This window comes from Corvus cornix, chromosome 2, assembly GCF_000738735.6.
Source record: "Corvus cornix cornix isolate S_Up_H32 chromosome 2, ASM73873v5, whole genome shotgun sequence".
Lineage (NCBI taxonomy): Eukaryota > Metazoa > Chordata > Aves > Passeriformes > Corvidae > Corvus > Corvus cornix.
This window is the reverse complement of record NC_046333.1, coordinates 16,403,468-16,417,057: the sequence shown is the minus strand read 5'-3', so window position 1 is coordinate 16,417,057 and position 13,590 is coordinate 16,403,468. Positions and strand designations below refer to the sequence as shown.

Below are 13,590 nucleotides of genomic sequence, written 5' to 3'. Positions count from 1 at the left end.
ATCTTGTCACCATGGTTGCAGCTGAATTTCTAACTGCAGCCTACATAAAAGAAGATCTTGTGAGACAGGAGTAAGGAGCATTCACAGTAGCCAGCTAAACAGACTAACAAGATCCTCGATGCAGAGACATTTAGAAGTTATTTAATTCTGACAGTATTTCATCACCAACTGTGTCTAAAATACTCTCTCAGTCCCTGCTAGTGACCTACCATGTTTAACTGCCTACTGGGAGTTTTTAAAAAAAGAAAAATATTAAGAAAGAAGCTCTCTAAAAAACAAGCTAACCTTTTACTTCTAACTACATTGAATTCTTTCATCTGTTTTTTCCCTGCAGTTTGAAGCCAATAGAAATCAAATTGGAAAAAAATGAACTCACTCAAGAGACTCAGAGAAACATTTAGCCTTGCAATTCAAGAAAAAAAAATTTTTTTTAAAGCTCCACTCAGAATATTGAATATTAAGGCACTTCTTCATGTTAGGGAAGTCAGCAATACAGTAAAATTCTGTTGATGCAGTGGTAAAATAACTCACCTTTTTGCCTGTCAACAAAAAGCTGAGAGGCACAAAGCTTCGAGGCTTTTCTGTGACTTTAGTAAACATCAGGCTTGCCAGGCAGGGAAGACTTACTGTGGGAAAACACCCTACCTGTGTGTTCGTGGTCTCTGATTCAAGGAAGCTGTCCTTCCTGGACTGTGCTGGCTGCCCAGCCTGGCAGGGCTGGTCATGTAATCATTCGGGACTGTTGGCGGTTTGACTGGCTCCAGGGTTTTGTAAGGAGTATTTCGTCTGGTCAAGGAAGACAGAAAGATAAAGAATCAGAAGATTAAAAGGATAAATAAGTGAAGTTGTAAATCCATTTGTTTTCTAAACTTTTCATGAAACACTGTGGTTTATGAAAATTCCAACAGGCAGGGTAGACAGGTCACAGTCAACAGCCTAAATAGACAGGTCCGTACAAGTTAGCCTAAAGCACATAAACTGGTCAAAAAAGCCTAAGCTAAACTTACCACCCAAAATACATTATTTGAGCAATCTAACATACAACAGCTACATCTACATAACACTCTGGGGTTACCTGTCAGCACCTGACAAATTTCCATTGTACCAATTTCCTCTTCCCTCCCCATCAGAATCCTTTCCGAAAGTAATCTTGGCTAAAGGTATTCATCTCATTAAGACATCAGCAAGGCTGAATCAAGATTCACAGAACAAGTGACATTTGCAATCACCAGTGCTTTTCCTAGGAGCACTGCTTCACACAGCAATCAAGCAATCTCATCTCACATAAGCAGATCTGAAAGTACCTCACAGATGAGCTTCATTGTCTCCATTGGGCTCTCATTGTCGGCCCAAGAAAGCGAAGGCCAGAGAATTCCAACCTAGCAGACTGTGTCAAGTCAGAAATACAGCACAGATCTTTCGAGATCTATTTACCAGACCCATTACTGCCATAACAACAGTGCATTTATTGTACTGAATCGCAGAGCTCTTCAGTTCTCACCAGTAACAGAGATCCATTGCAAAACACAGAATTTGGCAATGCATCAGAGCTAAGCAAAACCAAAAATACTGAAGTACAGGCATTTAATAATTTGTTCAATTACTGGTTATAACTGAGTTGGTAAGTTATACTGCTTCCTGGTATTTCAAGAAACTTACTGACTTTCTTTCTACATTATGAAAAGCAACAGTACTAAATTTACTTTTCAAGGTTATTTCAGTTGGAAGCACATTAACAGTCCTCCCTGCTTATCATTTCATTTGGTAGTCTTTAGATATCTATTGCTTACAACTGGAATACAAAATTTCTTTTTTTTTTCCACAACTGATCTCTTTTGGCAGATCTATAGGTGGTGACACCCTGCATATTAAAATCATCCAGAGTTCTTCATAGAGACAAGCTAATTTACAAACACTACAGTACATAAAAAGTTACAGTATTTCCACTTTTTTCTTTGAGAGGTTTAAATAATAAATTGTTATAGATGGAAGACAAAAACTTTGTTTCCTGACACTGCTCAGAGCTTCCCACCTCACTATCCCCCAGTGTTTCAGGGTTATCCTGAGAGCTCTTGCCACCAGGGAGAGCTGCAGGGAGCCCAAGGCCTTGCTTTGCTCCAGGACCCTCAAGGAATGACTCCAACTACTCCCACCACATCCAGCTCCAGCAGTTCACTCCTTCTTCCGTGGTACTTCCAACCTGAGAATCCAATGATTTCCACAATCCCTCCCTGGTCCTGTGAAGAGACCCCTGCTTACTTCAGCCTCTTTCGCTTTTCACTCTGCGTGATTTCCATGAAGGATTCCTCCCCATAATATTCCTTTAGATAGTCCTGCCTTGGAGGGACAAGCTGCACAACAGGCAGCACATACCTAAAGGCCGGTGTTACATACTAAGCTCATTCTGGTTTTACATACTTATCTCTGTTTTCTGGATCAAAGGGAGAAGAGTAGCATCCTTGTGGTTTCTAGCCATTTTTTCTGCATAAATTAGGGTAAGTCATGCCTGTGATATTTCATGCTTTGGCAGAACACGGCTGCTCAAGACAAGAGCTGTACTTCCTGAACAAGAAGGGCAGATAGAAATCTCTCTTACAAACCCACATTATTCCTCCCCCTCAGCCAACTGCTGCCACTTGTCAAGCTCATCTGGAAATGACATTCAGCTGATTAATCCTTATCAGGCATTAGCTACGGCAACCAAACAGCTCTGGCTTGTTCAGGGGGGAGCATTAGAGAGAGGCAGCTCACCAGTACATCAACACTGCTGTTTGACCAGCAAGCATCCAAGAGGACATGAAAGTGCCTACCTAGGTTCCCTGGGCTGATAAACAACTCTCTCAGCTGGGATAAGAGACAACTGGAATACTGATTTCATGCCCTTGAGCAAGGGGAATTTTCAGAAAACATCTGAGGAAACCTCTAGTTAAATTTCTCTATGGAATATGCAGCAAACACTACCACCAAAGCATCAAATAGGGATTAAAAATCACTAAGTCTTCAACAAAAGGAGTTGCTGCTTCTAATTTTCCTTGATCATTGCTCCTGATCTTCACCCTGTCTCATTATTCTTCATTTTTCCAGCTTCCTGCCTCTCTGAGACAACATACTTGAAGCCAACACAACCATGCCAGTCAGCTTTACAGTGCCTCAGTCCCCCACAGTATAAAGGGAAGGCTGAGAATGACAAACAGGTAGAAGGTCATTTAGGATGCCTTTTGGAAGATGTTGCACAGTTGGACAGACAAAACCATATGGCACTTGCACTGAGCTTCTTAAGTATTAAATGTTTTGGTCTCTAGCAACAACTACTTGCTGGCACACCAAGATAAGCAGATTTCACTCCCCACAGGTCCACAGCAGCAAAATAGATGCAGGGAACTCTGCTCACAGTGGGACTTGGGAATAGCAAAATCCTTCCTCATTTAAGTATAAAAATAAAAATGCACAAGCCAGCAAGAATCAATGTTGCCACTGTGTTCACAATGCCATAAATTTTACTTAGATAATGCAACAAATACAGCACGAACAGCCACTTCATAGCTCTTCTAATATTGAGAAATGAGTAGACAAGAACTTTACTAGTGAAGCCTTTCCCCCACTAAAGTTTAAACTTTAAGATTCTTTTCTGTCACTAGGGATTTCTCCCCAAAAGTCAGGAATAACAATAGCCTCCTCATTTACCCATATCCATATGAAATCCTTCCGCATGAAAAAAAATTCGTTCAAAAAGTCATCCTGAAAACAAGAGTCAATACAGCTGAAAGGGTTTATACAAAAAATGTTACTGTGATTTTTTTTTTTTTTTTTGCTAAAGGCAATCAGAATTGCCATCTATCCATGAATTTAAGAAACACCAACACTGGCACAATTAAAAATTTCTATTACACAGGAGGGACCAGGCAGTCCATTCTTACCCCAGAGTTCCCCGGCCTGACATGGGAGGACTTGGTGGTTTTTGTGTAGGCGGATTTGTTCTTGACAAGGTGCCAGTTCTTGCAGGCTGGTTATTTCCATGCTGAAATAAGGGAAAACATGATTTTATTTTTATAACAGAGCAGCTCTATTACTGACAGTTTCTTTTTTTTTTTTTTTTAAGTGTAAGAATATGAAGTGAGAATTCCCAGACAGCTGTCAAACAGCAAGTTTTCAGCTACACACGAGACAGACACCAGTAAGTACAAAGAGTCTAAACACAAGCTTAATGTTATTTTCACTATAAATTTACAACAGACATCAGAAAGGTAGGCAACTGACAGGTTCATGCACAAATGTCTTCTATCATTTTTTTCCTTAAAGGGAAGCCGCATTTGTATTCATTGCTATTTGGATGTTAATAATTTAACCCAAACTTTAACACTGACAGTACAATACAGCCAGCATGGCCCAGAATTTCTCAATTTGCCCCTGCTATTTGACTAGCAGAGTCATTCAGGTTGTCTGGGAAGTCTCCTGCAAAAAATGTAAGTGAAGGGAATCAAGGCATCTACTGAATTCAGAGCAAAGCACTATATGTGTTAGAGAAATTAATGTTTCTATGTAAAAATGCGGATGTCAATGTATCACAGATATATTGACACGCTAAATGCTGTAAATGAAAAAAAAAGTATAGCATGTTTAATCTAAATATCCTATGGAAAGCAGAAGAGAGTGTAAGAGAGCGCTAGTTTTCAGTTTTAATGGCTCTGCAGCCTCTACTATCAGTCACATGAGGCACTGTGGGTCAAAGGAGAAATAACACTTCTTACCTTGGCTTTTAGCCACTTAACGTTGGCAAAAAAAGGGGGGGAAAAAGGTAGAAATTAATGGCAGATCCATCACAACTGATAGGACAGGTTAAACTAAAGATAATCACATTTTAAAGAAATCATTTGTGTCTACTGATAATTAGCTCATCCCAGTACAATATGAGAGATTCTGCTGTGTCAGTTATTGAAAATTCTGTGTCTGACAAAGCAACCACAGGAAAAGTACTAGTGTCAAAATTAAGTTTAGCTAAGCTTTGCCAGGTATGTCTGCCAACTTTCTCATGGGCAATAAAGGGTGGAAAAGCCCTCTGCTGACTAGTTAAGTCCAAACTCAAATCAGTGCTATTTCAATGGCAAGATGCACTTAAGAATTCATTCACAAAACCACAGTTTCAGCAATATGCACAGAATCGATAGGCCTGTTGCTTTGACACTTAACCTTCCCATGTTTTCAAGAAATCCTAGCTTCTGCATTGAATGGTAAATAAAGAAAAGGGAATTTTCTAGCAGGATGAGCAGCAGTGCCTTTCACCTCTGGTTTATTGATTGAAATCTGATTCAAGGCAGCACAATGCTGGCTGCTCAAAACCATGTTGGCAGGGATATAATGATTGTTATTCTGAAATTTTAGCTCTTAGAATCAAGTCATTATATGACTCCACTGTATCATTTTAACAGCCTTCATGATTGCAGAGGAAAAAAAAAAACCAAACAAAAAACTTGGCCTCATGTGGAAAATGTAACATTTCAAATAAACTCAAGCCAAGTTCTTTCCTTTTTGGGGGGAGTGGGACAGGGGGATAGAGACACTCATATTTTTGAAAGGGTTAATATCACCAATAAAAAAAAAAAAGGAAGCAAATACAAACCCCCAAAACAAAATAATCCCAATGCTTTTTTTGAGGTTGTTTGGAATTAAACTGTTACTTCCAGAACGAGCCTTCTAAGGCAGAGCATTTCAAACTGTGGTTTGCATCTTCTTCTCCTCCTCCAAGAAACACAAACTAATTTAAAGGCATCCATGAACTCAGTAAAAAAAGTAATTAAAACATGCTATACTGCAAACGTGCATTTGAGACTTCTGACAGGGTCTGCAAAACCAATGAAAAGCAGCTAGGGTTTACAAATTGAATGAGGTTGAAAGCCACTGCCCTTAAGTTATTCATATTACAAGAACAGGAACATAAATCCTGTTCCAAAATTCAGATGAAAAAGTTTAACTCTGGTAAGTAAATTTGAAGGTCAACCCATTTACTCTGAGCCTGGGCAGAAGTTCATCAGCAGAGTTTACAGGCATTTAAACCACCTCTGTCCCCACATATTTATTTTATGGATAAACAGGCAAGTTCAGTTTCCAAGATGCCAGAGTACTCTCCCAAGTAGTATATTTTTAAAACAGGCCTTTAGTAATGGAATTTGCTTTCTCTTCTCATGGGAATATGTGTCCCTTCCCCTTACTTCACCAGTTGCCAACGGCAATGGCATAATACAAGGAATTTGTTAAAGGAGACCAAAAAATGAAACTCTTGGTTCTGTCCTTCCCCAGCAAACATAGATAGAAACTGTTTTGAAGGCTTAAAAGGAAGGGTGGCATGGTTTCTTATCCAGCCTCTACTACTAAATTTGCCTGCCTCAAAAATATAAAACCAAAAAGCTTCCTTTCTTTCCTTCTTTTATGCAGTGTCACTCAGAATTTATGGCGAGTACTTCCAGCCCCCTCCTAATCCCTGTTACATTGTGCCTCCACTGCAGTGACAGTATGAACATCAACATGTAGCAATAATTCAGTTAATCTCCATCTTATTTCAAACCTTTCTACTGCTAAGTACACTAAACATTTCTCTGAAGTCCGACAGCTCTTGACCTTTATTCTTATCTCTAGCACTACATCAGGTGAGCTTCACCTCTTTTGCTACCAGCTAAACAATATACAGACAGATACACACTCGATTGTTCAGAAGAATTAGAAACTGCTGTCATACTGCTTTCTATATGTAAAAAGGTCTGTAGATGTTGTCTCTGTTGCTGTCAATATAAACAAGGCTCATACAGGCAGGAAAACAGAAGGCCAGAACACAAAACGAGCTGGGATTCACATGGGAGAGCAACTTCTGATCCAAAAGACCTAAGTAAGGGGGGAAAGCAAATGAACCAAAGCAAGATGAACTGTATGGCTATTTAATCATGGTTAACAAGCTAATTAATTAGGAGGAGACTTCTTTTATTTATTGGCTGAGTTTACGAGGTCAACATTGCTGCATTTCTTGCTCTGAAAACCAAATGTGATGCTTTCTAAGCAATTTTAAAAACCTGCTTGGAATTGAGAACACTTTATGCAGCAGAGTCTAGACTCAGTGTGATTTGAAGAAGAAGGTGAAAAAAGACAGCAGAAAACCAAAAAGAGTAGCAGGTATGTGCTTAATGTATGTGCAAACATCTCTCTACAAATGCCTCTAGGCCAGCCAGCCTGCTGGCAGAACATGACTGTCACTGCCTGCCTAATCCATACCCAGAAGGTCAGAGCCAGGAAGGAGGGAACTGCAGGGCATGAGGAGGAGAAACGGTAGCATGCATACGGTTCACAGCTTGAAGAGGGAAGAGACTGTTCTGAGAGGGTGTAAAATAAGAGACAGGACATGCAAAAGGAAAAAAGCTTAGTCAAATGAAGAGCATCACTAAGATCTCCTGCAGAAGCTGTGAGGAGCATGATTCCCTTCTCCTCTTGCTACTTGTATTATTGCACACACAGGAGACAGCTTTCAGCCTGATACCAGCATCCTGGATGACACACATCAGAACAAAAACAGTCTGTAGACACAAGCTGGGAATGCTTGTTATGCTGAGGGTGAGAACCAGACAGACCAGGACGTTCCCAGAAAGGAAACAGGGTAGGCAGCAGTATTGGTTGGGGTTTCTTGCAATGATATAGCAGATCATGTTTTAAAGAAGCAAGCCGAACAATCTTGCCTTTCCAGGGAAAGCCCAACAAGCATATGGCAGTCCTGGATAAAGCTTTAAGGGTTGTCACAAAACTAAGAGAAGGAAACCACAGTCTCGGGTTTGAGAAATAAAAGTAAATGCTGCTGCATTTCCAAAATGTCACAGCTAGGGCAGTGACACATCCACAGGGCTTGTACAGCATGGGAGAGCAGACTGGCCTAGGACTGAGCACCAGCAGTGGGCTGGAAAGGAGCAAAGCAATTAAGGTAACGGGCAGAACAGGTGCTTGCAACAGCCATGCAAGGCATTTATTAAAGCCCAAATTGAGGCTGCTCCTGTACCTGATGCCAGGAATTCAGAGTGATGCCTTAGCTTTTAACTTTTATAGTTTTCAAATTCTGTACTTCTTGGTGTGTGACTCTGAGGTTTCTTGTAGCCTGTTAATTTCTGCTCTCTCATGCTAGGTAGACATAACAAAGCCTCTCCAGGCCTGCTCTTCAAGGACACCAAGACTGTCCTAGGCCAAAAGTGTAAACCAAAGAGCTGCTATGGGGGGGGCAAGCTGAGGGGAAAACTGAAGCGTTAATTGGAGAATTAACCCTGATATGCAAATGAACCAAACCTATAAAAGAGTTAAGAACTCGTGACTTGGTGTCCATCTTGGGGCCCATTTGTGAGAATAGCCTCTGGCTCCCCAGGGTGTACCTTTGAAGGCCTTTCAAATAAATACCTACTTTTATTCCCTTACTCCTGTCTAGCTCTGTTTCTGGGAGGCCTCTTAAGGCATCAAGAGGACCTGGATTTTAGAACTTCAGCTGTTGGTTTGGAAGGACAAACAATGACTGCCAGTACCAAGAGACTTATTTGCTTAAGGCAACTCTTTTGGCAGTTCCAGCATACTCAGATCTGGTAGTCTAAAGAGTACAAAAACACCTGCTGCCAAAGGCAGTACTGCAGGTTGCTGTAACTAAAGTCAAAGGGACAAGACCAAGGATGGCATGAAAAGGAAGGGTGTGAGGAAATCAGAAGTACCTACTGATAGCCAAAGGATGTCCAGACATTGAGGGACTCTGCTGGCTGGCCTCAGGAGCCAGCTATCTAACTGTTTTTAGTAGTTTTCATGCCAAGTAACAAGTCATGGGGGAACATGAGTCATGATTCAGGGAACTATAAAGCTATCATTTGAGCTATAAACTGTGCTTGGAAAACCAGGGGTAGGAATGGCTGCAAATAACTCATTTATGTGAGCAAATTTATCTGTGAGCACACAAAAGACCACCTGCACACAGAAGCAAAATTCTTATCACACTGATATTCAGCAAGTTTCTCCTGCATATTTCAGCTACGAACTCTCCACTTCCAGAGTGCAGAAACTTCAGATCTCTATACAGGCTGGTTGTACTTTCCCTGCTGTATTCACTCATTATTTCTCCGACTCCTGAATTTAAAGAGTCAATTTCACTCTATTTTCTGCCATACCTAGGATGACAGAAAGAGGTCATTAAAGACCACCCAATATAAGGGCTCTTCAATAGAAACAAGGTGTTAAAACATGTGCCAGTCTGATCTCCGTTAATAGTAAGTATCTGGCAAACTTGGAACTTTTATACATAGGGTCTCTAAAAACAATAATCAGCCTAAGATCTGTTAGCTTTGACCAGTAAGCACGATCATCAACCACAATGGAAAAAACCCCACATGGTTGCTCTTGACTCTTTAGTCAACCTCCCTTTTACTTAAAAAGGTACTTCCTTTATTAGTCATGGGAGAATGTCCCTACAGAAAGGTAGCTGACCATAAGACCTTTTGAAATGTTATTCTGTGTGTGCAGCTAGGCAATTTTGTACAAGACTGCCTTCTGTCTCATCAATGGGGCAGTTCTGAAATACCACAAGGTGACACAGTCAGAGCAAGAAAAGCAGAAGCTGGAAAGGTGCTGGTACATGAAGGTATGGGATGCCTGAGGAACGATACAGTAAAGCACCAAGCCTAGAACATGGTTTCCTTACAGAAATCAAGATATGGAGCTTGGTAGAATACATAATCAAAGATGTTGTTCAGCAGGCAGACTGTATGTGGGTGTCAGACACTCAGGGTAACACTTCTGCCACACTAGTTTTGTGAGGTTTTAAAGAAATGATTCCTGTGTCTCAATTTTCTTATCACAACGGGTCACAAGTTTTTATTTGTTCTTCATTTCCTTATAGTCTATAGTAAAGCAGATTATTTTGAGGAAATTAAGTTTTCAAATTAATACTTCTTTAAAAAGTGAACATATGTAGGTACGTCTCTCTTCAGGGAAATTTAACCTCCTCTACTAATATTTGTAACCTAGTCACTAGTCTTCTGTTAACAGCAACCAGATGTAGTTTGTCAGTATTGCTTCTCTCCTTTCTTTTGCTTTATTTTAACTTTCCAATTAGAAAGCATTAGCATACAAAAACTTGTTGTGGGTGATAGAAAACTTAACATTGTCCTCTCAGCACTCAGTCTTGTTAAGAGAAAGATACCTAGATTACTGCTTTTAAATAGTTCAAGATTTTTCAGTTGAGTTGGTGACTTTGAATCTAACTACAATAAAGTAAGGCTAGCATAAAAAAAATTAGAAAATAAAGAGACCTCAATGTTTTGTGTTTCCTTTGCAAGCTGAAAGGCTTGAAACCTACATTACATCAGATGACATTAGGCACACTTCTGAATTTCCAGTAGCAAGTGTCCTATGGAAAGCACACCGTGTTAACACTCATAACAGAGTCATTGGAGTTGGCAACAGGAAGTTCCTTTTTCCCTCAGAGAAGCATTCTTTACCCTACAGCAATATTTACTGTTTGGCCATGACCCCAGAGGGATGATGTGACATTAATGAAATTGGCAACACGACATCCTTTGAAGCGTGAATATCTGACAGAGGCTGGTAAGGGGACAAAGGCAGGAGCAGCTCCAGTTCAGGATCCCTATCTCACTTAGGTTTTATTAGAGCGAATTATTTAAAATTTAGTATTCCAGTGGTTACACAAACAGTCTTATCCTAAAGGGTAAGTAGGCACAATTAGGTAGCCTTTCACCCTCACATCAGCATCTCATCTGCATTTTCCATTTTGCACTGACACAGATATAAGCATAAGGACTGCAGACAAGTAGGACATGCTGAGAAGCACAAGGGTAAGAGCAAGACTCCCTTCTCTAAGCTTAGCGTTTGTCAAGTTCTGGCCCAATCCCTAATTTAAGGGAGCCTTCCAACTTCTATTTCCTTATGAAAGATTTCTGAGTGCTTAACTCCTGTTTGACTTTCTGGGCTCAAAAGCTTCTTACAGCTTTCATGTGCTGAAATGCAAATTTTTTATGGTGACAAAATTACAATCTTTTTCCTTAAAATAAAACTGAAAAGTGATCAATCTTCATATACAATTCAAGTTTGGTTTTGAAGAACTACTAGTTCCATAAAATAAACTTGATCCAATTACAGCTATTAGGCATTTCAATTAGGCATGTATTCAACATTTTATCTGCCTTTACCATAAGGCATCATCACTGTAATTTCCTACTTAGCTGCCATTTTACAAATTGCTGCAATTCCACCTGCCTTCTATTCAAAAAGAAGATTATTATAAATTCAAAGGCCAGTATGAATTTGGCTTTTAAGGGCAAATTTAAGGTTTTTAAGGCAGCTTCCAAGCTTCCTCCTTCTCCCTGCTCTTAAACTGAGGATTTTCTGTATGAGTAATTGTGTTTGACCTATTTATTTGCTGGCACAGTATTTTTTTTTTTTATTTCCTTTCACAAGAAAAGGAGAAGAGGAAGAAGGAAATGTTAAAAGTAGCCGCTGCCTAATAATTTCAAACCAAGCTCTACACAGGAAGGTAGATAACAACAGTTACTCTTGTTTACAAAGAATTACTTTACCTACATCCCCCTATGCCCAGAGGGTAACAGCTGAGCAACCACTTCACAGACCAGCAAAAATGCTTCCCTGTGTGTTTCTTGGAGCCATCAACACATATTTGTGTTGCAAAGGAAAGCCTTCTTGCTAGGAAACCAACTTTAAAAGCCCTCCTGATTTTGACTGATGCTAGCCTTGGCTTCATAGGGACATATATTAAAAAAAGCAATTTTTGGAGACATTGTCTGTATCTGTACCTGCAAAGGGAAGGGGCAGGGAGTGCCGCAGCTGGGGCACTTTGAGGCTGCCATGGAGGTTTCAGGCTGAAGGAGAAAGTCCCTCTGTGATCCTAGGATGCTCTACAAAAGCTTTCCAACCAAGAACATGCGGAGGAGGAAACAGCACTGCCTTCCAAGGAAGTGTCTCCCATCAGTCAGGAAACCTGCTACAGAGAGCAGCTGCTTACCCATCACTGCCACCTCCACCCTCACCTGCCCCCACAGAAATTGCTGCATGCGTGAGACAGAGGGAGGCATGCAGAGCCCTTCTCCATGCCCCAAGCACATGCATCTGCTTTTGCATCCTTTCTACATAGCCACGACAAGCAAAGACAAACAAAGAAAATGAGCTGTGAGTATACACAGGAGGTGGTTTTGCATTTGCTCAGATGGAAGATACATGGTGAAGACAGCATTTACCCTGAGGATTATATACCTCCCTAATTTTGTTATTTAGATCTGTCAGACATTATTTTTAACTACACTTTTCATATGAAACAATTCAGGATCACCCCATAAAATATACTGCATATTTAAACAACAATTTTTCCTAGGATTAATATTTAAATAAATAAAAGTAGAAACAGGGTATAATCCAGTCTGTATCTTTGATTTCTCCTCACTGTATTTTTCCTTTATGTTTCTTTATCAAATCCTACACCAGAACCAAGTCCCATTAACAGCAATAAATTGCCATCTACAGATTTTATAGTGTTGTATAATTTTTATTTAATACTTGAATGCCAATGTATTATGTTGAACTGTGTTCTACTGACACTTGCTACAGCAGAAAACATTCAAGGATCTGCAAGTTAGTCAAACTGACAATTGTTCTAAGCAGACCTCAAACTTACTTTTCTCTAGAAAAACATGGTTTCTAAGGCCTTATTGGACATGTTGCTGTCCAACTTAGGGTTAAATCTTTGCTCAAGAAAATAAGACTTAACAGAGACTGAAGCATCTTCTAAGACCACTCTGGACAAGACAGAATTTGTCATTCAGTTTATTGTATGCTCTCCCCTCACTGTAGATTCAAGAGGTAACTCAGATTCTCAGCATCATCTTTCATTTGTGCTGACTTCTAACAGGACATGATCCAGCTTCTTAAGTTGTTTTGGCTTGACTTTCTTATGACACCACTACCTACATCTAGGTGACTAAGTAAGCTACTTCCTTCAGAGCCTTGATCTGTCTCACACTCTTGGAACCCAGGTAATACAATGGCCAAAACATTTAATTGTGTCATTCACTAACTCAGCACACTCTTTTCAATAGTGTCTCTAATGCATGGCAGCCACCTTGAACTACGTACCTGAGGTCTGGCTGGCAGTTTATTTCATTTGTATAACAAGTCTACATAAAAATACCAACTGTTTCATGCCTTTCACAGCTGTAAAACAGACTTAGGCAAGTCACTCAAAAAAACAATATCAAGATATAACTTGCACCTGTCTTGTAATTGAGTTGGTAATTTGGTTGTTACTAGAGGCTTTTTTACCTCTGAAAAGACCAAGCTTTTAGTATAGAATAAACCACTAACATTCAAAAAAAAACTTTACTAAAACCATTCCATAAGAACTGCCTAGAAATGGGTAAACAGCACCTCATTTCCACCCACTAAAAAAAGAGGGTCACATGAATAAAGACACCAGTACTCCCAAAAGCCAACAGTGATATTGGCAAATGCAACAGCTAAGTCTTAATAATCTCAGCCTTCATGGATCAAACAACCTGTTTTGAGTCT

At 40.0% G+C, this 13,590-nt stretch overlaps 1 protein-coding gene across 12 annotated transcripts in view; it reads right to left on the bottom strand.

The window, feature by feature from the left end:
• Positions 1-13,590, bottom strand: part of ABI1 (abl interactor 1) — a 78,157-nt gene that overhangs the window by 13,910 nt on the left and 50,657 nt on the right. For 8 of the 12 annotated variants that reach the window (XM_039572235.1, XM_039572250.1, XM_039572187.1 and 5 more), the window contains exons 4-6: positions 4,749-4,763; positions 3,918-4,018; positions 646-786 (exon numbers count right to left, since the gene is read on the bottom strand). In XM_039572235.1, the coding sequence (XP_039428169.1) occupies positions 646-786; positions 3,918-4,018; positions 4,749-4,763 (257 nt within the window). The remainder of the gene's footprint in view (positions 1-645; positions 787-3,917; positions 4,019-4,748; positions 4,764-13,590) is intronic. The other 4 variants (XM_039572174.1, XM_039572192.1, XM_039572208.1 and 1 more) reach the window with 1 other exon arrangement.